The 26,303-nt window shown below is 39.3% G+C and overlaps 1 protein-coding gene across 1 annotated transcript; it reads left to right on the top strand.

Moving 5' to 3' along the window:
- agps (alkylglycerone phosphate synthase) lies at nucleotides 1-25,668 on the top strand. Its single transcript, XM_067517326.1, has 20 exons — nucleotides 1-245; nucleotides 3,263-3,352; nucleotides 4,426-4,516; nucleotides 4,617-4,737; nucleotides 4,831-4,905; nucleotides 6,368-6,439; nucleotides 6,963-7,042; nucleotides 8,332-8,412; nucleotides 9,473-9,598; nucleotides 9,703-9,811; nucleotides 12,534-12,661; nucleotides 12,765-12,816; nucleotides 14,196-14,272; nucleotides 14,364-14,476; nucleotides 16,005-16,074; nucleotides 16,923-16,984; nucleotides 17,795-17,884; nucleotides 20,299-20,398; nucleotides 20,532-20,589; nucleotides 24,082-25,668. The coding sequence occupies exons 1-20, from the start codon at nucleotides 61-63 to the stop codon at nucleotides 24,201-24,203; spliced, it is 1,902 nt and encodes a 633-aa protein (XP_067373427.1). The 5' UTR covers nucleotides 1-60; the 3' UTR covers nucleotides 24,204-25,668.
- Nucleotides 25,669-26,303: the final 635 nt, after the last annotated feature.

Here is a 26,303-nt window from a genome sequence, read left to right as displayed (position 1 = left end):
TGACCTCTGACAGCCGCCTGTCGTGGGTCTGCTCCCTCCTTTCACAAACACGGAAGCAGCATGGCGTTCAGCAGCATCGGCGGCAGCCCCGACAGGCAACGAGTCGCCCAGGAAAGACTGAAGATAATTGCTCGGCATTTACAGCGACCGGGGGACGGTGACTCGGCCATCGTAGCCGCGGAGTGCAAAGCCCAGGGGAGCAAGTCAGATGCCTCAAGTGAGAGGCGGACGGTGCCGAGGAGGAGGTAATGTTACAGAGCTGTGATGGAGAGGTGGATACGGTTAAATCATCTGCAGCTTTTGCTAGTCGTTAATTTCAGATGGATAACAGCTAGCTCACCAAGAACCACTGTAGTGACATGAGCGTAAACACCGGTTTACACGTCTCTTCCAGGCATTAAGAAGGCAGGGAGACCAATCTACAGCGGTTACTAGTTAGCCTGCTAGCTAAGGCTAGTTAGTTGGCTAACGTTGCAGTAGCCATTCATTTGCTACGGAGTGGGTGCGGCTGGGTTTACACTCCGTTAAACATTGGTGTGGTCGGCTTCCCCGTAGAAGTTTAGCCATGACCCACGTGAGATCATGTATTTTGTCTTGTGGCACAGTTATAGCGTCAGCGATGTTGTAAAAACTTAACACAAGCGGTCACGTTATGGCTCATTTTTCTGGCATTTTCTGGTGCTTCAGAAAACCGTGTTGCCAACACTTTTAAGTGGTCGTAGTCTTTAATGTCCAATAATATTTTAGATTTCGTCCTGACATTTTTTTTACATTTTCTTAAGCGACTTTCAAGGTTTTGAGCTTCTCTGGAAAACGTGTCACAACAATGAAACTTGTGTGTACGCTGTTGATCTGATTGGCCAGCAGACGTGGTGGTCTGACTTTCAACCTATTGGCAGCTAAGGTCTTGTAGAGGAAACACCACCACACTGTGCTGACATCTAGTGTCAGTCTGAAACTACTACTCCGGATAAGTGTAAATGGACACATGAGTTTGGGAAATTTGGCCTTGTACGAATCATCATGCCCTGTTCTGGTCATTATGACACAGTGATAATTTAGTAATATTATGTCTTGAGGCTCTTGTTTCAAACGTTGTGCTGAACATAGGCCATTTTTTGTTTACATTAGAGGTTTGACAGATCAGGGGAAAAGTGCAACACACATTGAGAATAGTTAAAGAATCAATGGCTTTGTCCAAAGATATCATTATAAGTAATATTAATATTACTTATATTGATATTGTTGAACAATATCAATGGCTTTGTCCAACAATATCATTACTTATAATGATATTGTTGGACAAAGCCATTGCATTCAACAAAGCCATTGATTCTGCATTGATATGTCAGCATAAAGAAAGCACATTAAGATAATTTGGTTTTCTAAGAGGAACAGCACCAATCCAACAGTTTATGTATATCTTGGTGTGAGACAACCTGTTTGCTTCTGTCTTTTATTTATTTTATCATAAGCACACACCATGCTGTTATGATACAATAATAAATACAGCCTGTTGGTTTAGAGAGTTACTAAAAGTCTTCCTCAGTTGAGCCATTTTTTTAAATTTTACTGAAGTTCATTGAGCTTCTCTCTAATATGGTTAATTCTGTGTTTCTATGCAAAAATCCTAATTTGATGGTTTGAAGGCTCTAGCTCCAGTTCTCATATCATTTTAATTAAAAACAGATCTCAACCACTGCAGCCACCACTGATGCTTTGACAAAGGGATTTTTTCCTTTGTTTTAGTTTGGATAACTTGTATAAACTTACCAGCTTATTACGCAGCTAATATATGAATTCTTATACAGAAGTCTTAATATAAATCCTAGCTTCATGTGGGTTAAAATGTCGTGTTTTTTAGATTTAGAGAGTTGCTGATTCATTTTAGGAGATTAAAACTGAGGTGTTGATGAAATGTGTCACATTATACCCAGAGGTATTTGTTATATTTGTCCAGTGCAGATACTGTAAGTGCAGATCCCATAACCTCATCACAGCTCTCATCATCATCATCATCATACAGTAGTAACACCATCCTCTATGAAGACTTTGAGATCTTTTTTGTTCTTTTAAATTTTCTTGTGTATGTAGACTCTGGACCAAGATGCACACAGTGTAGAGAGAGCTTTATTCATCAAAACAATTTAATCAAGAGCTACTGTTGTGGCTTTTAAACAGAACCTTTGGTAACAATAGTCAGGAGATACTGACATTGCCACCCACTTGCCCCATTTATTGATGCGTTTTAGTCATTTGAAGTTATCACTGTGCCACAGTTTTTTTCTGGTCTCACTGTTATTTTACAGGAAATGTAACATTGTTATGTATTAATCTTAATTATGGCTTTTTATAAAAACTACATTCAATGTGTTAGCCTAATGTGTTTAGTCTGAATTTAGTGTTATCACAGCATGCACCCTCAGTGTTAGAGTGCAGCAAAGAAAATAATAGAAACTTAGCATGTGCCTAAGAAAGTCCACATCTTCTTTTGAGTGTAGGTTCAGCCACGTTTGATAAACACCTTTTAGTGTGTGTGGCTTTACTAAAGAACAGTAAGTGTGGCCGGTGTTGGAGTGCTAAACAAGTGGAAATCTGTGCAAACTGGTTAGCTGAAATTCATCACCCACGCTGGAACTTAATCGGGAAAACTGAGCGATATTTTAAATGCCCCTAGATACAAATCCCTGCCAGGTATCATAAATATGAAATTTGAATGTAAAATTTGTGCTGCGTGGTAAATGCCTCACACAGTATCTGTAGTTTCCTCTGTTAGTAGGTATGATATTTCAATGAGCGTCTTTCTCTTCCATGTCAGTAAGGTGTGTGTGTGTGAGCTTGTGCACAGTATATTTGTTGGAACCTAGGGAATATTGTACTTCAGGTGTGCCTGCCTGCAACCTTCTGTACTGCAAATTTGCCAACTGATAGCGAGCCCCACCTTAGATTATTCAAGAGATTGTAAATAACCAAATAAAATGAGGAAAGTTTGACATTTCCTTCTAGCAAAATGCCAGGTGGGTGTTCAAATATCACAAAGTATCAGATTGTGAGGGAAAAACTATCCTTTTTTATTTTTTATCTTTGGGAAATTGTTTATGCCAAGCTTGTAACAGCCCAGTGCTTCAAATGAAAATTTTACCGTATCAACTTTCCTAGAAATGACTTTCACATGCCTTCTGTAGCTCTCTGTGTTTTATGTCATGTCTTAACTTAAGTTTAAGATGTGTGAATTGTTAACCTCATGTTTATATTTCTACAGGCAGGAGATTATGAAATGGAATGGCTGGGGATACAGTGATTCAAGATTCCTCTTTAATAAAAAAGGTCAAGCAGAATTTACTGGCAAAAGGTATAGTAAAATCCCACATCACTCTCTTTGGGTGTATTGTTTATCTGTTGATATTACAGGAATCAGTCACAGCCTAAAATCTTGTTTTAGTACAGCTGTTACACTTCACAGTTCATACGTGTTGTGTGACTTGAGGGTGAAGTAATGCATTGATCATTTTCACAGCCCATGCTGTTAACCCAGCTTTTAAAATCAGTTTTTGCTTCCTTCCTACGCTCACAGCAATGGGGTGCTCCTGCCACCTAGTGGTTGGCATTTGAAATGTTCATTGTCATCTGAGAAGGTCACTGGTTGTGATTTTTCCAGCTTTCTCTGTTTCTCATTCACAGAAACCTCTCTCTAAGCTGATTAAAAATGGAACATATTATCTTAGCAATTATTGTTGTGTATCTGGAGACACAGTTATTCACCGATGTCGAAAAAATGTGTGTCAAATCAAAGTCCTCTGTTTTACTGAAGATGGTTTCCGTTTACAATAGAAAAAGCAGCTCTTTATGCACCTTTGGCCCTGTCTCCTGTGACAAGAGCAGAGGTAGAAATTTTAATCATGATATATGTATAACTTGGAATAGAATTGTGTGTGTGCCAGATTGTAAACACAGAGAACTGGCGCATGAAGATTTAGTGTAAGTAATGAGTCAAGCTGAGCAAGATATTCTAAAAAAATGGTTTCTCTTAACTGAAAAGCTACCTGGGTGGTGTACAATACACAGAGGCTGGGGCGCAGTTGAATTAATGTCTCTTCCTTCACACTCAAAGTGACAAAGGCTTTTTTCACTGTAGAGTATGTATCATGGCCTCTTGGACAAAAGCACACCACAGTCCCCCGATGTGCTGGCCCAGGCCGTGCCAGCAACTCATTTATGCATGGGATGGTAATAGTGATTACATGGGCACCATCATCACCACTGCGCTGCTTGCCTATTACCCACATCTGACTCAAACCAATTCTAAACCCTGTTATTGTTAGACACAGGCCTAGTTTTCCAAGTAAAGTCCAGTCAAAAGTATTTTTAGTTTTGGTGCCGGGAATCAGTAATACATGAGGCTTTTTCTTCCTTTTTACAATCCAGGTATAGATTAAGTGGTATGATCATCCCTGCTCTGAAAGACTGGATGGAAAGCACATTTGGAGCCAGTATGCAGCATAAAACTTCAGCAACAGTGAGTACAGATTAACTTTATCTGTAGTTGATTTAATGAATTGCACTGTTTGGTACTTAATTACTATTAAACAAAACCGCAATGGCTTGTCTTCTTTCAGCCTGTTCTGAATACCAGTGCTGTACAACCTCCCAATCTTAACGATGCCTTTGTGGAGGAACTGAAATCCACAGGTATTCCCTTCTCCTGCGATGCAGAAGACCGCACGTTTCGCTCTCATGGTAAGTCACATTGTCTAACTAGCCCTTGTGAAATAGTGTTCATTAGTGAGGATCATATTATACTTTCTGATTGGTTCTTTCTATTTCTTCCAGGACATTGCTTACATGAGATTTTTGCTCTGCGGGAAGGGAAATTTGGCCGTGTTCCAGATATGGTGGTATGGCCAAGTGAGTTTTTAATTTATTTTATTTTTTCTATTGGTCTGTTTTTCTCCTGCAGTGTAGCATCACTTATCCTGCTTCTGGCTTAGGTGATTTAAATGGTTAATCTCTGCAGAAACAGGGATATTAATATGTATGAGTGGAATCTTTATAAGAACTGTCAGGGGGAGGATGGTTGACACCCAGTGCCCCACCGTTTGGCCCAGCATAGTACATCCATGAATTGTGGTTTTGAGATTGGTTTTCTGTTATTATTGCTGTCATTTGTTTTATCATGCAAATGAGAGCTGACTGATGATTTAAACTTGAGCTTCCAGAATTGGCAGCAAATCACCAAGCAATGGGAGGCAGCCACACTGGCACTAAACTAAAACCAGTTTTCTGACCTATTAAATAGGCTTGCATTTGCTGGGTACAGTGGCAAGAAAAAAGGGGAACCCTTTAGCATTTGCTGCATTTTAATTTTCTGGTATGTAACAAAAGCTAATTGGAGTAAGCTTAGCAAATCACTAGTCAAATCAGTGAGAGAGAGAGAGCGGATTGACACATAACAAAACAAATATTTCCAGTTGACTATTCATAAGAAGCGTACGGATGTGAGTCATCCCTTACAAAAAAGTGGTCTCAGGAGGAAAACTTTTATTTGCATAAAGCTGTAAATGATGGTGTGGCAATTGAGCATTGCACCACACTAAATATACCATGCTGCCTTGCCATACATCATACCTGCTCTCCAAAGAATACGGCGATTTGAAAGTTTGCCAAATGAGGAAAATGCATTGTGGTTAAAAACTAAGCTTTAGAATTTGGGGGAAAATGCAGAGCACTTTACACATATGATGTAAAACATGTATACAAACATGAAAACCTCAAATGAGAAATTGAATTTTTATCAAGGGATGTTAGAGAAAAATGTCAGGAGTGGCTGTCCGCCAGCAGAATTTCAGCAGAAGTTGGATGATGCAGAAATCCAGGTAATTCCAAAGGATTTAAGTACTACATGCTTATTTATAATTAGCATTCCTCTGTAGTCCTCCCAAGACAAGCTGTGTATTTTAACAGTGGGTGTAGTTAGTTTAACTGCAAACCATGGTTGAAGCTGTGCTTAATTATATGACAAAATGTACTGGAAAGCAGACATCTCTCACTGCCTGTAAAAGCACTTGAGGCCAGTCAAGCACATCCGTGTAGGTGGGTAATGCCGCTCCTCCCAGTCACTCATCTGTCCTGTGTGAATGGATATGGGCTCTATGATTGGTTAAAGCATATTTGTATTGATCCAGCTCATCCTACCCTTTAAAGCATAGATTCATGCCTAAAGAAATCACCAGGCAAATCACAACAGTCAGGCCAGTCAAAGCTCATCCTGGCTCTCTGCTGGTCCCTCTGCTCGAATAGCTTATGCTGTTATACTTATTCTGTATACACAGTAAATATAAACTTAAAATAATATTCTATATCTTTACAGGCTGCCACAATGATGTAGTGAAAATTGTAGAACTCGCATGCAAACATAATGTGTGTTTGATACCATATGGAGGTGAGTTGTGGAACTGAAGGGTCTTGTTGTTATAATGACATGTTGTGTACTGTATGTGCAGGACTCTAAATGTGTATTAAATTCGAAGTACTGTAATAAATTATTTATTCCCATCACATCCTTGTAAAATTCATTTTTTTATTCATGAGGCCACACAAGTCTTTGAAACTGGTAAATAAAGCACTGCTGACAGTACAGTGGACACTGCAGAAAGTTATTATTATTACTATCTATAGGTCAAGTCTTGCTTTCAGTATTTTGTATTTGATACAACAGAAAAAAGGTAGGATCTAAGCATAGGATGTAATTTTGACTACTCACTTATGTCACTACTGATAATTGTGCCATTTATGTGATAACATCTAACTACTATTCCTAGCTCTGAGATTTATTCTTGAGCAGGACATAATGAGTCACTTTGTTTGTACATTTGTGTTAAATGAATACAGAAAATAGTTCAGTATATTTGTTGGGTTGTATACTGTACCTCTTCTTGTTACTGTTTTTTTTCTCTCTTTCTCAGGTGGGACTAGTGTCTCAAGCGCCCTGGAGTGCCCCCGAGAGGAAACTCGCTCCATTATTTCTCTGGATACATCACAGATGGTACATAAACAGTGAAAAACAAAGGCCAAATCAAATGCAGTCTGATAGAGTTAAAAACATACTGCGACTGTGATTTTTAAAATATCAAGGGTCTGTTACATTATACATTTTGGTCACATACCATGTTCCATGGATGTAAATAGTAGTTTGTGAATTAAAACAATGTGAATTTTAAAATAACTCTTTGTACATTATATATATTATTAATAATTTTAAAACCAAAAATGTATGTCAGATGTTATTGTTGGTATAACAGTTCAATCCTCTGTATTTTCAAAACTTAGGTCAGAGCAGGACAACATCTGCAAGCTACAATATTTTATGGCAATATTTTATTATGTAATTTACCAATATTTATTACAATTCGTATTATTCATTTATCCAGTAAATTCTAATGATAGCCTTTTTCTTTGCTGTGATTTGTTTTTTGTCTATGTAGTATATAGACATCAAGCTGGGCTCTTGAAATCTAAGGGCATTGAAACATTAATATGAAACACAATCCATAATGAAAGTTGAAAGTTAATCATTAGTTGGAGCCCTAGACTGAGTGTGTGCGTGTAGTGTGCGGTTGGGACACAATTATGAATCTTTGAACAGTTGTCATTAATTGTAATGTCATACCAATTCACTCACCATGAACTAAATGCTTCGCTGCTTTATTATATGAAACGGTGAATGTTTTTACAAGTGCAGTACAGCCCTTTGATCCACGTTTACACAACGTGGTGTATAACCTGTCTGCCAACCTGCCTGTCACTGAGTTTGGTGACACCACTGAACAGTTCTCTGTGTCAGGATTGGCTCCAGTGGAAGCACATGAAAGGAGCAGTGTGGTTGGAACATAAAGTTTATTACCTCCGGAGAATAATTGATGGCAGGTGTGAAATGACCTGCTGCAGGTATAGGTGAGCTATGTGCCCAGTGGCCCAAATAAGAGGAATATATTTGGAATTGGATGTTAAATTGAGTTTAACCTTGAGGAAACTGACTCTTGTCTGCATGGCACAGCTCCTCTGCACACATTTGTCCTCAGACATGTGGCTGTGGACATGCTAGTGCAAAGCTAGCCCTGCTGAGGGCAGTGTAAATGGCTGAACATGAGATATTTTATGACATCATAACACATGAGGGCTGATATCAACCAATGAAATGTTTGTTTTTCACTTTAGACAAAAAAAAACTAATAGAAAAACAGAATATTTTTTTTCTACAATGTACAACATATAACATTTATAAAGAGTGTCCATAGCCTCTTCAGTCATGTAATTTTTTATTTATTTTTACAGAACCGCATATTGTGGATTGACGAGAAAAATTTAACTGCGCATGTGGAAGCTGGCATCGTTGGGCAGGATTTGGAGAGATTGGTAAATTCTATTCATACATTCTCATTTATTCACTAAATTATATAATTACATTTATTCACTAAAGGAGTTTACAGTAAAATGTGCCAAAACTCAAGCTGTGTAAACATTCACAAGTTCAGGCTCAGTTACCTTGGTGTTCTTTGCTCAGGGAATATCGTAGGGTTTTGGAACGAGAAAGAGACAGGAACAAAGTGCTGAAAGGGAGAGATTAGAGAGTGAGGCAGCAGTCATGAGCAGATGGCACTATCAAGCTAATTCAAAAAAATGAAGAAGGAGCAGGCGTTTGATGTAGAGGAATGCGTGAGCTGCATTTAAAGCAGACTCCACCTCTGCATTTACACTGGACCATTTTGACGGAGCAGATGGGTCTGCATTATAAACCACCTTCCAGGGGAGTGCGGCGATCAAACAAGGCTTGACTTTGCCCTCATCTTGTGTTTCTAATGGGGTGGTGGTTGTTGTTGTTGTTGTTGATGATATTAAACGGTCTGCCCAAAATGCAGTTTTGTAGCAGTTAGGATGCCTTAAGGAAAATGTGTGGGTTCCTGTTGACCCCTGAGGAAATAATCCATCTCATGAAGTTTAGTCTGATGCTAAAAGGATCACTTTTGTGCGACATTAGGAAACAGACATGAAAATGCACTGACACATTGTTACAACCACGTGGCAAGGAACTAAAATGCCATGTTATGTCCTCATAGTGAGGATGGGCCTGAAGAAGCTGAATGTTTTTGACCATTTTTTTTTTTTTTTGAATTTCTTGAATTGTACGTTTGCTAGCATAAATATACTTAACCTATAAATGTCTAACCATGTCATGAAATTATTATTTTTCATGACGTTAATGTTCAAGTCAGGCAGTGACATTTGACACTGCCCGAATAATACACCGTTCTCTCTTTCTAGTCTTAATGAGGTTATTCCACGTGATTATTTCAGATGTCATAAACCTTGACTTTAAGAGTTGCTATATAACAATAGCAGTAAAATGAAAACTAGCCTTTTTTGGGTTGTTGTAAAAAAATTCGTCTGGGCTCAATACATGTTTTTGTTTTTTCAGCTTAATGAGAGCGGCTACTGTACGGGCCATGAGCCTGATTCCATGGAGTTCAGCTCCTTGGGGGGCTGGGTAGCAACCAGAGCATCAGGCATGAAGAAGAACATCTATGGTAACATTGAGGACCTGGTAAGATGCTCACCCTTAATTTTACCTTTGTATTACCTTTGTGCTGTTCTTTTATATGTTTGTCTGAAGGAGTTATTTGTGTTGCTGTTTTTGTGACTGAATAGATCATCCACATAAAGATGGTGACCCCACAAGGCGTGATTGAAAAGAGTTGTCAGGGCCCACGCATGTCCACGGGGCCAGACATTTACCACTTCATCATGGGCTCAGAAGGTTTGCTTCCTTTCTCGTGTGCTTTCAGTACACCAGGGCATGTGGCAATGTGTGTGAGGTTGTGTGTTAATGTGGGTTTGTGTGCAAGTTTGTAAGTGATTAAAAAAAAAAAAAAAACAACATCAGGATTGTTCTCATGCGCTGTAGGCTTCTTACACATTAACTAGCTTTAGTGAAAAAGTGATCTGGAGGTTTGTTAGTTAGAAACCAGCGAGTGTCCTCCGCCCCCCCATCTGCAGTGCCCTGTCCTTGTGAATGCCCACAGAGAATAGTACCATATGCCAGGTTCCCCTACATAATGAGGAGGTTCAGAGACTCTTGGCAGCGCCACGTTAAACAGCTGTGGATGCAAACTTTATATTTGCCCTACAAAGCTCAGCAATCTGCTCCCTGACTAAGCCGGGATGACAGCAGAAGTCTCCATTTGTACTCATTAGGACTGATTTCAATACCAAGCAAACAGCAGGATAGAGGATAAGACCAAAGTATAATGTGTTTGAACTGATTTTGGTCTTTATTCTAACAGTTTGTTTTAAATTAGCCTGATCAGGTCGACCTAGATCTGTATAAACTGGTCACAATCAAGGATCACATTGGGGCTGACAGGTTTGGAATATTTTGTTAAGTGAACCAGATTTATTTTTCACTTCAACAGCACACAGTTATTGATCTTATGAGTAGAGTTTCATTATTAACAAAAAGATATTTGCTGTAAGTTACAACCATTTATGAGTTATAAAAAGGTAGTCACAACAAAGACCCATTACTGTACATCAGGGTCATTGAAAGGGTGTTGCTGCTCAGTTTTTGTTTCTGAAGATGAGCTTTCTGCTGAGCTTTGGTGCACAAGAAGAGATGGGATAGAACCACCCGTCTCTGGGTGTACATGTGCTGCTGGGAGGCCTAACACTGGAACTAAGAGGTCACACTACTGCACAGTTTCATTAAAATTATCTACCTTCTCACCCCAGAAAACATCATCCTGCAGTCTGCCACAGGGCCAAAGTAACAAAAACAACAACAAAGCATCACTTAAAAACCCTTAATTTTATTATTGTGAAACCTTGGGTTTCTAATTCAATGCACAACAACTAGGTCCCTCTATCTGTCTAACCTTGAAGTAACCTGAATGCAAAGTCCGCCCACCATTATAACCAGTGAAAGGGATAATTAGAATATTCAATGATAACCCCATTCTCTTTTAGTCTTCAACTTGAGGATGATGCAATGTCTGTATCTGATGCCAGTCAGTGTTAAACTAATCTAAAATGTAGGTTCTTTGATTTTAAAGAGGAGGCTTCACAATCATCAGCTTTGACCACACAGTGTTTTATGTTAAAAGCAGAGCAACTTATCATAGCAAAGACGATTTTATTCAAATTCTACTAAATAAGTTAATTTTAATAGATTGAGTTGCAGTAAAAATAGCTAAAGCTGCTCCACAGCATTTCATGCACTGCATTCATGTCTTTCTGACTTCTGACTTGTTCCCTCGAACAACTCTCTTCCTCTCTTGCTCTCTTTGACTTTTCATGTTTTTCACTGGGCCACTAGGGAGCAGCGTGCGATGTGTCGTGTTATGTTATGAGGCTCATTAACAGCAATAACAGGCCAAGGAAGCCTCCTAATGGATCAGCAAAAGATTTTTAAATTGACATTGTCCATAGCGATACAAAATATTTTGACGTATACTAGGAGGTTTCCTTTACTTTGGTTAAAATTCTCAACAGTTAAATTTGGCCTGTAGGTAAAAGTTTTTATTTTTAATAATTTTAAAGTCAGTTAAATGCCCATAAGAAAATATTTAGACAACTTTGATTATTCAACTATCAGTCTAAATGTAATATAATTAATTTATGATTTAAAATTATATCAGGAAAAATTTTCACATTTGACAAACACCACAGGCATTTTGCATTATAAATTACTTGAAAATGGAGGATTATCTAAGTACCTGACAAATTATATTTTAATATTTTATGCTCATCACATTTTAGTACTACTTCATATTATATGTACTTACTGTATATAGTAAATTCATTGGACAGTTATTGGGAAAATATTAAATCAATAATTATCACATTCAGTAATACTGATTACTAACCAGAAAAGATGTGATACCTCCCATTGCAGAGCTGGGTTTTCATAGGAAGGAAGGGCAACACAGAAAACTTTTTACAAAATTGATCCTTGGGCCACAAGAGCAGAAGTGAAAACTAAATTATAAACTCACATTTAGGTCAATAGCTGCTTCTAATATTACACCTAATTTATAATTATTACACAGCCTTGGAGAGAGCTAGTTCTATTATTTAGCAGAAGAGCAAACCACCTCAACATTCAAACAGGAATAAAATGGCTACAATAAACACAGTGGCCAAAGATAATGGTTCAACAGCACTTTTCATCGTAGTAAATTGGAAATTATATTCACTGTTCAGTAAAAACATTTGCTTTGTCTTTACTTTAAAATGGCGAGAGAAAATTAGTTTTCACCAACATAATATTTAATGCACTTTTAGCTAGTACAAATTTTGTTGTTCTGCTGTTGACCTCACTGCCTTTGACAGATCCCTGCTCAATTTCTACAATCTTATTTGTCTCCCCGCGTGTGGTAGAAAACCAGAGCTTATTGGTGAAATGTGAGAAAAATGTCAGTCAAAGGACCCCTGGTGCCAAACTTTTTGTTCTACTCAAAATCTCTCGCTGTGTTTTTCCACAGGAACTCTGGGTGTGGTTACTGAGGTAACAATGAAAATTCGTCCTATGCCAGAGTATCAGAAGTATGGCTCAGTGGTCTTTCCTAATTTTGAGCAGGGGGTCGCCTGTCTTCGAGAAGTTGCCAAACAGGTAACTTAAAAATGTTGCTTTATTTTGCCTCTTTTTTTTTTCACATTTGCCATTTTTCGGAAATTGTTGTTAAAACTAATGGAGCCCTACTTCTTTTTTTCAGAGGTGTGCGCCAGCATCTATACGGCTCATGGATAATGAACAATTTAAGTTTGGTATGTTTTGAAAGCTTCTTTAAAATGCCTTTGTTCTAGTTGTAAACACAAGTAGAACTTTTTTTCTTCCCCTCACTGTTTTAGGCCCTAGTGCGACCTTTGGTTTGCAACATGTGGCACACAGCACGCTTTACACCAGCACCATAATATTAATTATATTTACTCTGAGTTGTTTGTATTATTAATTTATCCAATTTCTGTTTTTATGTTTCTTTGCTGATCTGTATGCCTCCGAGAGAAGAGCAATGAATGGCAAAGCACACAATGATTTTACCTTCTACTGCACAGAATTGCTAAATTGATTATTTCTCCAGCAGGATAGCTGCACACACAGACTAAGAATTGAAGCAAGATGAAAAATTACCCCGGCTAAAATTAAGTAGTTGTTGCATTGAAGTTTTATGATGTTGTTTCTGAAGGTCTACTGGAATGCATCTGGCATTGCCAGATATCTCTGTAAAGTTCCCTAGTCTCCTGGGATCTCATTATCTCTCCTATATATCCACTTTTCACAGACTAGGCACTTCTTAGCATTAAGTAGGGAAGATGAAGCGACCAGGTTTTTAACCAATAACTAAAACTTGTGGCTCTATAATACCTTCACGGGCTTATTAGAGGCTTGGCCTTACTTTTAATCATGTTGGCTGTTAAGTTAGATGAGTTTATCTGTAAACTGTTCTAGTTCAGATTAAGTCTACAAGTACAACTTAGCTCTTCCTGTGTTGATACAGAAAATGAGAAATGAGAATCTTTTTGTTAGTAGCAGTGTATGTTGACACAGATGAAGCCCCAGGCAAAAGAGAAAAAAGTGAAATTATGCAGTGTAGGTGTGATTTCCTCTCTCTGGATGTTGAGTATTTAATTAACGAGTATGATGACTGCCAGAGACCTAAAAGGCCTGAAATCAAATTTTGGCATAGAAACAATTAGGACACTAAGTGATGAAGAGACTTCGGCATGGGGAGAAATAAATGAACTGTTAAGCCTCGGCGACATCACCCGTGACTTTCCTGCCGTGATTGATAACCATCCCATTGGCCCCAGCCCCTCATTTTCACTTGTCCACAGGCGCTTTTGTGTGTCCGATCAGGAATAAATCAAAAAGTGTGGGTGAGGAAGACTGATATCGCTGTGTCAACCCCACTTCCCTTCGGAAATCCTCTGATTTATAGTTGCTGTCGCTGGCAGCCACTGGCCACTTGTAAAGTTATTCAAATGTTACCGTTTATTTTTCCTCCTTTTGTTTAAAACCCCAAATAAATCTGACTTGCTGGCCCTCTCAAAACACTGGAAGATGCAAGCAGAAGCAGCATATGAGTAATGTGTGAAAAATATTATCAACCACAAATGGAACTGGCTTTTATCTGTTGTTTTCACAGGTCATGCCCTGAAACCTCAAGTATCTTCAATTTTCACATCCTTTTTGGATGGGTTGAAGAAATTTTACATCACAAAGGTAAAAAAAACAACAACACACAACTGAACACCTACAGTTGTTTGTCAAGTAATTTTTTATTAAAAAATGTATTCACCTCTTTAATCACTAGTTCAAAGGGTTTGACCCCAACCGCCTGTGTGTGGCCACCCTGCTGTTTGAGGGAGACCGTGAGAAGGTCCTGCAGCACGAGAAGCAAGTTTATGACATTGCTGCGAAATTTGGGTATGTAGTTCTCTTTCATTTTTCCTGTGTAATTACAATGCACTGCACAAAGATCTTTGGCATTTAAGAGAATGCAAATGATGAGGCACTATTCAGTGTGATTTTAAACATAATGGGGAGCTGTCTGAGGCCCTGATGTCCCTTTATTTAACTAGCCATGGCGGGGCAGAAGTGAAAAGCTTGGCAAAGCACAAACTCTAGACTTGTGATCCACTTGCTGTGGATTGATAGATCACCGATGGATGTTCTCCTGTCGGGCAATAGGAGGGCTTTATACTAGAGTGTGGGTGGCAATGGTGGGGCACAGCTGGCCTCAGGACATCACAGAGCTAGAGCACACAGCTAGGAAGTGGTTCACTTTTGTGATTGATCACGACACAAAACAATGAGGAATTTGGTGCAAAGTTGTTACATGTCAGACAGAAAGGGAAGCTCTGTCTATATCAAGTTTGTTTTAAACCTCTAACATGGATGAGTTAATTCTAATGTCAACCTGTTCTAATGCTCAAGAATTATTTTTTTTTATTGGGGATGGCTGTGAAGTGTCCATTTTCTAATGTCTTGTGTAGCAATGATTTATATTTAACAACTTAACATGTGAAGTGATGCATGTGAATGTTTACTGTTTACTCTGATGCATATTAAGCAACTGATCTGATTTGTATTATTATAGTTTTCAGTAATCAAACATTGTATTAGCTGTGCTCATTACTAGAGTTGCTGTTTACTATAAACTTAGTGTTAACCATATTATTCAACAAAGTGTTGTGTTAAATAAGAAATCTAGAAGCTTTTGGGGGCAAGACTGATTGTAAAATCTATCTACCTTCTTTAAAAATATCTGAGATGTTTTTCTCAATAGGCTTAGAAAATGTGTTTAATTCTGGAACTTGATCTGCACATTTGTTTTTCTTTATTTATATTTGAGTTATCATTCTTGTATTGTAAACTCCAGTTTAAACAAGAGACATAGCAGAGATCCTCACTGCTCTTCACATGGCCATGTCACTGATTTCTGGATAATGCTTATTGATATTTATATTAATGTTAGTGTTACTGTTTTGGTAATTGCCCAGATTTGCAGGTAGCTGGAGCATTACCCTGAACATAGCCTGCAATTAAATATGAAGAGCCTTGTCATTTACATGCAGCATCCTCTGCTTTATTGTATTATTTCAGATAAATAGTGCTCACCCTTTAGACTAAGTTCCTGTGATGGATTAGTACGGTTCTGAGAATATAGAATATTTTCTTCTTATGTCGGAAAACCGGAAGACGGGTGAGAATCAATATAGTGGTTTACTAATGAGTTTGGCCTGATTAGTTTGGGTGACAGATGAAAATCTGATTTCCCACTGCAGGTGATGGATGTGTGGTTGACCCGTGGCGATGCACAGAGTATAGCTTCATTGATCTGTACATTGTTGGATTGACAGGCTTCAAGGCAGCTGTTGTGAAGAGGTGCAGTTTGACCAACAAAGCTAAAAGAGAAGAGCTGTTAAACATTAACCCTGTTTTCTGCTTTCAGGGGCCTGGCAGCTGGAGAGGACAATGGGCAGAGGGGCTACATGTTGACCTTTGTCATCGCGTACCTCCGGGTGGGTCACTGCTCTAGCTTTCTGACAGCAGATAGGAAAGTGAGCAGCATAGAAGAGCTGAACAATGTGACCTCAGGTGGCCTTTGATTGGATCTGGTTATGGTTGATGTGAGGGTTTTTAACTCTCACTAATGTATCTGTGTCATGGAGAGAGCACAGTGGCTGCATTCTGAATGACAATGGAGAGTTGTCCTCCCTCAGTGAGGTCAAAATCCTGTCTTATAATCATGGAAACATAAGCCGCTAGAGTTCTTCTGGAGAAAGAGGATTTCAATGACAAATTTTGATGGAGTCTGTGTGCCAGATGGACATTGCTTTACATGTTGTGATGCATAATTCACATGTGAAATAATTAAATTTGAGATCTGACACCAAGAAAGTTCTAAATGTTTAAACACAGATTCAACCTCTTCCTATGTTGTACAACAATGTCTATGACATGGAAGCTAGACACACTTGTCCACACTTATCAAATTTAAAAAAAAAACAGACATACACATTTGAGCTCTTAACTGAAGATGTTTGAAGAAAATGAGAACTTGGAAGCTTTAAAATTGCTTTATTTCCCACGTTTTACAAAGAACCCACATTACATAAAAATGCATTAAGTAATAATCTTCTTTCACTAACAAGGTAACAATCAGTAAGCCCACTACCAAATAAGGTTGGGGTTTTGGAGTAAACCTGGCTAAGTGCCATTAGATGTAAATTTAACAGTAACGGGTTGTTACAGTGCATGTGAACAGGTGGTCTTATTACCCATGTAACCTGATTTCCCCCTAATATTATGGTTACTTGTGTACAGGTAAATATACATTCTGATACTAATAATATTGTATTCTGAACAGGACCTGGGGATGGACTACTATGTGATCGGAGAGTCTTTTGAAACCTCTGTGCCTTGGGACAGGTAAACAGAACTGTGGTCTTTTAGCAGTTAAATTTAAATCATTGTTAACATGTTTCTATACTCACCACCCACACATTCAGTCCTGAGAGAGTCCTCTGTCTTCCTTCTGCTGTTGTGTCCCTTCTTTTCTTTTATCTTTCTTTGCCTCTGTCTTTGACATTCACCTTCATGCCTGCCTTCTCCCCCCATTAACCGGCTCTGCGTTGGCGGAAGCTTTGCCCTCTCAGCCTACAAACCCACCATTACTGACACACACACACAGAGCGCGCGCGCGTGTGTTTTCTGTGAAGGAAAATGTAATGTGAGCCACAGATTTACCTCACATCCACATATGGTATCTCCTGCATTTTCTACATGTATCATCATGGTGTTTGCATGCACACAACAAACAGGAGCATGCCCAGCTTCTTGTTGTGTAACATGCCTGACGGGAAAGACCAAGAGATCAGGCACTGAGGCGAGCATATGTGCCTGGCTCATTACACATCCTTCTCCCCATCCTCCACACTCCACACATGGCTGCACATGCTTAGGACTGGCAGCCATTTCCATACCAGAGGGGACCTCTCCCACAATGGTCGTCATGTCAGTTTCTCCTCCTCCTAGACATTTCTGCCCTTTTCTTAATAATAATAATAATTTTGCACTAATTATTTTTTCAAACTATATCCCCCCCCTACATGTGAATATCATCTTTAAATACACAAATCTTCACAGTTGTTATTAAAAATGTTGCTACGTTACAATGTCCTTTTTCTTATCTTCTACTGGCTCAAACATTTTTAAATGTTCTCTTTACTTTGTTTTTAGGGTGTTGGACATCTGCCGGAATGTAAAGGCACGCATTGTTCGAGAGTGTAAAGAGAAAGGAGTGCAGTTTCCCCCATTATCCACATGCAGGTACTCGTTGAAAACAACAGTTTTATTGCAAATTGAACATGAAAGTAGTTTACACTCTCACAATACTCTGTGGATCTTTACAGCATAACATATAATGGCCAATATCCAAAATAATACTAAACAATTTTGCAGTAACTGCTATTGAGTTAACTAGTTTCTGTATCAGATAATAATTAGAAATATACATTATTGTTTCTCTGTAAAACCTTAGTTCAACTTTTTTAGTTTAACAGGATGGTTAACACTTTGTTAAATAAGTTTTGGGGGGGACAACGAAATAAAGACTATCTGCCTTCTTTAAAAATATCTGAGATGTTTTTCTCAATAGACTTGATCAGCACATTTGTTTTTCTATATTGATATTTGAGTTATAAATTATGACATTTGAGAAGATAACATTAGCAAATGTTTGGCACTTCCAATAAATAAGTTACTACAATTGTTACAGGTTTTGATTTGGTGGATTAAATAATCAATCATTTTAGTTCTAATATATATTACTGTTTCTCTGTAAAACCTTCATAGTTCAACGAAATTTGCAAAGTTCTGCCCCAAGTGGTTCAGTAGTCTTAGGGCCTTGCAACATATCTAAGATTTAAAGCTAAAACGTCTGCCTCCCATTCTACTTTTGGAAACTCTGGGAACCACAAGTAGGCCTACGTTTTGACATTGAAGTGGTCTGTTGGGATTGTATGCATTGACACAGCACTATGAGGTCTTTCGAATACGATGGAGCTTGACCGTTGACTAAGGGCTTTATATGCAAGGAGGAAGGCTTTAAATGCTGTTCTAGATTTTCAGTGGTGAAGGGGACATATGAGCTCTTGTGCTAATTCCAGTCACTACTTTGAGACATTTTTGGACTAATTGAAGTTATTGGGACATTCTGATAGTAGTGAATTATAGTAGAAACGCATTAACTAGTTTTTAAGCATCTCTTCCAGATAAGATGCTGCTAGTTTTATAATAATATTCCGCAGGTGGAAAGATCCCGAACAAAAATAATTCCAAGGTTCCCCGCAGTAGTACTGGAGGCAAAAGCTACGCCAACTAAATGGTTAGACAGCATATGTCTCATATTTTAGGCCCAAGTACAATAACTTCAGTTGTGTACTTGTTTTAAAGATGTTAGAAATAATATATCTAATTGGCTACAACACTTGGACCTAGACAAGTTTTGTTTTTTTTTGTTTTTTTTATAGCGGTTTGATTACAGCAATTTTATATGCCTTTGGAACATAGCCCATTTCTGAAGATACTGTGATCAAATCTAACATGGATGTGTCTATTAAAAGTAAAACATGTTTGAGCAGGATGGGAAGACATGTTATTTGTTTTGAAGAAGCAATTGCTAAAGTTAGCTTAGTAGTATATGTTGGATCTGTTCAAAGTTAATTAGAGTTCCCATAATAATTGTGGTAAAATAATATTTCATTTTATTCTAATTTACACAGAAGTACTATGGCACAGAGGAATAAGTTAAATCAGGCTTTATTGGAAATATTGCTAGGAGGATCAGTTTAGGGATTTTGCATCTTTTTGTGAGATTTGTTCACAGTAGGAAATATCGCTGCCATCTGATCCAAATCAAGCACAGGCAGTTCTGGCAATACTTGATACCAAAGAAATATTTTTGTTTGATATCAAAAGAGTATTTGCATACCTAGTTCTGCCCATGGTTTGTTCACCAGAGCCACACACAGACAGAGGGACAGACAACCTGACAGACATACGGTATGCCGGTTGAGGAGCACCAGGCTGCTGTTCACTGATTGCAGACAGATTAGGCCTCAGTCTGATTATGCTACAGCCATTCATTTCCCGGCTGCAGTCTGTCACATGATTGATTTGTCCATTTAACCTCTAGAACAGTCAGTGTGCCAGGTGATGGGCCATGTCAAATGAACAAGGGCTCTGCACCCTGCTCCTCCACAGGGAGCATGGCCGCAGAGAGAACATGCAAACTGAAGTTGTGTCTTTTTTCTCATCAAAGTCTTTTCTTAACATGTTCTTCAAGTGAGAAGGCAAGAAATCAAGCAGCATTTTATTTTGGAGCAGTGACAACAAACCACTCACGTTCTCAAATCAGTTTTGTTAAATCATCCTGTTACCTGCAGCACAAATGTGGCTCAGATGATTCAGTAAAAGCTGTTGATGACCATTTATTGTTTGGTAAGGTCGTGTTATTAAAGGCGACAGTGCCTCCACGCTTTCTAGAAAACCATGAATCGAATTAAGGTCAGGGGTTCACTGGAGAAAGCCAGAGCTCCCACTTTAATTTGTCTTCCAATTCCAAAGGAAAAAAATGATTTATTATATGGAAATTGGGCTTCTCGCTTTTTGGAATTATGTAAATGAGAATTTTTTTAAGACATAGATTAAGGAGTCTTTTCTACTTGCTTAAACTTGTACAGGGTGACTCAGACTTACGACGCTGGTGCCTGTGTCTACTTTTACTTTGCCTTCAACTACAGAGGACTCAGTAATCCAATACATGTGTATGAACAAGTGGAGGTAGGTCCAGTTTCATTTTTATCAACATTATGGTATGCCTCAGTCCTTCCATAGATTATAATTATGTTCTGATTGTCAAAATACAATATTATATAATATGACAAAGTGTGGTTTTGTTTTTCTTTGTTTTTAGCATGCAGCTAGAGAAGAGATCCTTGCCAATGGAGGGAGCCTTTCACATCATCATGGAGGTATTAAAGTCAGAATTTCACAGTGAAGTATCAGCAAATAGGGTTCTGCATACTGCCGAAAACATGCACATAATTCACAAGCAGCATGCTGACATGGATGACAGTTCTATAACACGAGAATTGATATTTGCACCATCTCCTAAATTAAAATTTATGAAAAGAGCTTGGTCTGAGTGGCAGTGACAGCAGGGTGAGCTTTCCCACTCTGCCAGTCGTGCTATAAATGTGCATTTGGTCAGAAATCCTTTGACACTTCCTTCACATGTCTAAAATATGTTTCTGCAGCTCAGATGAATGGCCCTAACTCGGCTATTTGTTGTTGACCAAATGAAACGTGAGCAGGGGAGGGCGGCGAAACAACTCTCTGGGCCCTATCGGGCCTAAATGGCTGCCTTATCTATATTGCCATCCGCCTCGCTGTTTTCATACATCACTTCAGGCTATTCATCACAACTGTCAAAAACAGTATGCAGTGAATCAGCTGCGATATTAAATCACAATTTTTCCTGAAGGCGGGGACAGGTTCAAAATTAAAAGATTGCTAATAAAAAGGAGGCGGTGGGCCGGGGTAAATGATGCCGCTGTTATCGCTGGCTGTATACTGACCTCCAAACGGTGGCCCGGCCACCTCGAGCAGCACGGGAAGGTGACGGGGGGAGGAAAGGGGATATTGATGCAGCACTCGCGTGCGAGCCCCACTCTGTAATTGTGATTAATAACAGTGGGGCTCGCTATCTGGGCACAGACAGGCCGGTTTGTCTGCCCACAATCAGCGCTTGACAAATGGAGCTAGTTTCACTGGGTTTTGTGTATCAAACAAAACAGATGTAGTCAAGGATGGTGAGGTGGGAGGACACCAGAGGAAATATCCATTTTTGTGGCCCTGTGTTTACAGCAGGTCAGTGCTGGGCTGCGTGGGGGTAGGTAAAGGAACCCATCTCTTTCTCTACAAAATGCAACGCTCAGCCAACACCACCATATGTTGACTTTCTGGTGATTTTAACTTCATAAACAGTCGTAAATATCCATGAGTTAGATGTATGTTTGATTATTCTCTGGTTCTGAAATCCAGAACAGTGGAAGAGACATCCTCTTTAACTAGGTCACCAGTGTCACAGGAGTGAAGAGTTGCTGAGCATCCATCACCTAGAGAGTCATCCATCTATCAACCCAGCGAGCTGCTACCTTAGCCTGTCTTTCATACCCTGACCTGTACTTGTCAGAGAAACCCAGTGAGAGTGGAAGCAGCATGTCAAGAAGCTGAAGCTCAGCTGTGTCTTATGTTAAGAGCCAGGTGTCCAGCATCTTCACTTCCCCTTGTGGTTTTGCAGAGCTGCCACCTCACTAACTCTGCCAACTGCACCTTCACACAGGTCACTGCACTCTGGAGGTAGAAAAAGTGACCTGATTAGGTGAAGTTCCCCTGTGGCATTTGCTCTGAACCTCTCCAGGAAGAGAAATATGCCACTTTTAAATAAAAAAAGAGACTGTCATGTAAAATAACTACCTGCACTTCTTTGCATGTCTCAGCTGCACAGAGCAAGCCCGGTGAGATTGATTGCAATAGCAAGCAAAAAAGAGAGAATGTGACAAGATAGATGTGTAAATTATCACTGTGATGGAGGCAATGATGCAGTCCCAGCACCTTCTGTTTTCTCTCCTCTTCCTGAGAGGAGGGAGGGATGAAGGTGGAACGAGGGGGAAGGACTGAGGAGGAGGAGGTAGAGAGCAGGATACTTTCTTAGTTATTGTGTAGCAGCTGATTGGTCCCTCTGTCACCATCTGGAGGTTTGTGTGGTATCAGAGTCTCTAGTGACCCTGCTGTCTGCCCTGTTTTGTCAGGAGGTGGGCCTCGCTAGCCTCAGAGCTGATCCCCATCTGGCTTTCCTGGCTGGACTCTGATAATGGGGTGCTCTAATGTGTTGGGGCGACGCCTTTCCTCAACATGCCTTATTAACACAGGAGTTCCCTGCTACTGATGCAGAGAGAGAGCGAGGAGAGAATGTGTGAACATTCACCGCACACATTCCACTTTCCAGGCCTCTGTATCTAATCTCAGGTGATTACACGGATTGTGGAAAGTGTTGACCCAGCGAGCAGCACCTGTTCCAACCTGACCTGTTCCCAATTGTTTTTTTTTTTTTTTTCTTTTAGAGTAAGGGGATTGACTGTTTTTTGACGTTGTTGTTGTTTGTTTTGTTTAGTTTTTATGTTGGTGTGACCCCGATAAAATTTTACCTCGCCTTAATATGACATTTTTAAAGTAAATTTCTGTACTGACACTTCAGTCATAGTACAATTTGTTTTCCTTTTTTTTTTAATCAAATTGTAAGCAACATAAGGCAACACACAACTGCACACAGTTGGTCTAAAAGATGATATAACTCAGAAATCTGCCCATCTCAGTTTCACAGAGATGGGCAGTATTTTCACTGCACTTGCATTGTCACAAAACAAACAAAAGCAGAAAATCCTCACATTTATATGAATAAGATTCTTGTAGTGTCTGGGCCAAAAATTAACTGTTGTACTACTACACCACAGTTGTATGTTGTTGCATTGTAGTCACTTTATCAAGTAGCACTTTATTAAGGAATATGCACCATATGAGCTCAGAGCTAGTTAGTTGCTTAGCTTCTTTTGTAATCTGGCCTTCTTGCTAAGGATTATGTTTTAAGTTGCTCCGCTCGCTCTAAATTGTAAAAGCTCACAAATTGACCCTCATTCTACTTATTGATTTATTTTATGTTTTTTTGACAAGCTGGTAAAGCTGCACAAAGTTTCTCAACAGGAGTTTGGCTCCAGGTTTTGCAGTTTTCTCAAACACAATATTTGGCTCTAGACTCGCCACTAAAAACCTGTCGGGACAGACGCTGTGGAGTATGGCTGACTGGACAGCGGGTGAAGCAGTGGGCACTCTCACTAGGCTTCATGCCACAGCTGTGCTTGCTCTTCAAGTTGGAAGATTTGGGAGGAGGAGGCTGAGAGCCAAAGTCTTGGTGACAGAAAACCATTGTAGGAGGCAGCATGGTTGGTCTTGGCACCCTGTTGGTGATCAGACCAGTGTCAGAGGCGTTCGGGACAAGCAAGCAACACCCTCCCAGGTCAGTTGGAGGAGGGCACCCTTGTGTACAATGAGACAGAAAGACACTCAGAAGATGCCCCAGTGACTCTGGAGGGAGGGAATTGGAGGGGAGTGGTGGCTGACGGAGGGAGGGAGCCGGGGACGGCCTGCTACAGCCGCCAGTCGGCCCCTCCTCTGGGAACACACAGAGCCTAATGAGTTTGATAGTCTGCTGAGCTCCATAAATCATGCCATGCAAAACATTTCTCCTCTCTGAATAAAAGCATTTATCACCCTCTGTTTATTCACTCACTCTCACAAGATTGATTGGCTCCCAGCAGCCTGCTGAGCAATCAGCCGTGCCGATTCCTCTCTTTTCTTCTTCCCTTGAGTTTATTTATTTATATTTCCTGTCCTGTGTCATTTAGTGGGGAAACTTCGTAAGGAGTGGATGAGAGAAACTGTCTCCAGTGTCGGGATGGGGATGCTCAAGTCTGTCAAGGACTATGTGGACCCCCATAACATCTTCGGCAACAGAAACCTCCTCTAAGTTCCAGCTCCTGCCCATCTTTCTCACCTTTTTCTAAAATCAACTTGTGTATTTTGGATTAATAGATACTAAATGTAAATTGAAAATGGACTTAGATCTCATCTTTTTCATCACAAGTCTCATTCAGTGCCATTTATTGATTCACCCAAACTTAACATGCTATAACAATCATTGTCATTAACACTGAAGCTTATTTTCGCTGTTGTGACCTTGGCTTGTTGAGCAAGGTCAGGATGCAACCTGATATGATGCAACAAAACCTTGATGATGATTATTATTATTATTTTTATTTTATTTTTTGGTCATTTGCCAACACAGTTAACCTTTTTACATTCGTTTTATTTCCTTATGTGTGTGTGTGTGTGGCACTTCTTTAGTGGTAAGTTCAAAGTGAATACGCTTTCTAAAGCTCTGTGCCTTTATAAAGCTTCTGTCTGCCTTCTCCCAGTGAGTCCTTTTTGTCCAAAAACACATTTGGACACGATGTTTTCAGTGTCTCCCGTTTGTCCATTTCATGCCCTCATGCCTTTAGTTCCTTCTGTATTGCCACAAGAGACTTTTTCTTAACTGTGTGTTTGTTTGTTTGTGTGTGTGCGTGTCTCTACAGACAAACTCGTTTGAATAAGCCCCACACTCTGCCCACTAAATTTTAAGAATCTTAAGAGATACAGTAGGAGTACACAGAGAGATACTTGTGTGTTTATTATATGTACTGAGATTGTTTACCTTGCATGGGTTACTTAGAAAGTGAAGTGGATTTAAAAGCCATCACGTTTGTCGATAATGCCTGCTTCTGTATGATTGCGTTTGGAATTTAAGGCCTCGGTATCCCGGTGCTCACAATGTACCAAAGACTCAATGCATCAGACCATGCAACTGTACTGTAAACATCTGTTTGACTATGTGTAACACTGACTGTAACACACATTCTATTACTTCGTGCACAGCTGATCTAGATTTTTAATCTACATATGCAAGAAAGCTGTATAATGTAGGTATTTGTGATTGTTACATGTGCAAAACCTTCAAATAAACTGTTACATTATGTTATGTTAAAGTTCATGAGTTAATTTCTCCATCGTACAGTTGGTGTTCCTCAGAAAGACTTGTTAGTGTATCTGTACTGTGGAAAAGGTTTATGGAACAGATGGTGTGAGGTGTTACAGTTTGACCACTTGTTTGGAAGTGACATTAAGCTTTAAGAGAGCTGTTTGCTGAGAAATCCTGCCTTTTTATGTCCTTCTGTTTTAAGCTTCAGTTTCCTGGACAACCTTGTCCTTTTTAATTCATGATATTTCCCCAAATAAAAGGACTCATTATGGACCTGACATCTGACCCGTGTCAAAAACGTGTGAGAGATTTTGAATGTTATGAATGTACCTTTTGTTCTTTTCCATTTAACACTGTAGTAACACCCAAGTACATTTTGTCAATGCTGTTTGTGCAATAAATTGAACTAAAACAAGCTCGATGTTGATTCTTCTTTAAGCACTAAAACAACACCAACCCCCGCCCCTCCATACAGCATTTCCTATTCAGCTCCTTAACCGTAAAGCCTTTATTCATGTTGTCAGGCTGTGCTGAGAGGGTCAACAAGAGCCTGACAGCAGGTTTTTGGTTTGCTCTCCCTTTACCTGCACTACTCTGAGCTCACAGAAGTTTTTAAAATTTCCATGTTTTGCTATTTTTTTTCTTTTTTTCTACACACAGGCTCATTTGGGAGTCACCTTCCCCCACACTGCCACCCACACACTGCCTTGCTGACATCACTCCCTTCTATCAACAGCAATAGAGCTCAACCTTGGATGATACACTGCAGCTATTTAACTCCTCACTGTAGTTTAATACCCAGTATTGTGTGATCATGGGTATAAAAAAGACATAAAGGATTTATTCTTTATCAGTATTTTCTTAAAATATCTTTCAAGTTGTCTAATTTTGATCAGATACAGTATTTGCCGTTATTTCCCAATTTCTTGTTGGTTTGTATTCCTGTCTGATTGATTTGCTTTCCTATAAGCATTTTTAATTAATTGAATCTCAATGAAATTCTGTTATTATCTGTATTTCCTTGAGAAACAGTTTGTGGGTAAATATACA

The sequence above is a fragment of the Channa argus genome, chromosome 9, assembly GCF_033026475.1.
Source record: "Channa argus isolate prfri chromosome 9, Channa argus male v1.0, whole genome shotgun sequence".
Lineage (NCBI taxonomy): Eukaryota > Metazoa > Chordata > Actinopteri > Anabantiformes > Channidae > Channa > Channa argus.
This window is presented reverse-complemented; position numbering and strand designations above follow the sequence as displayed.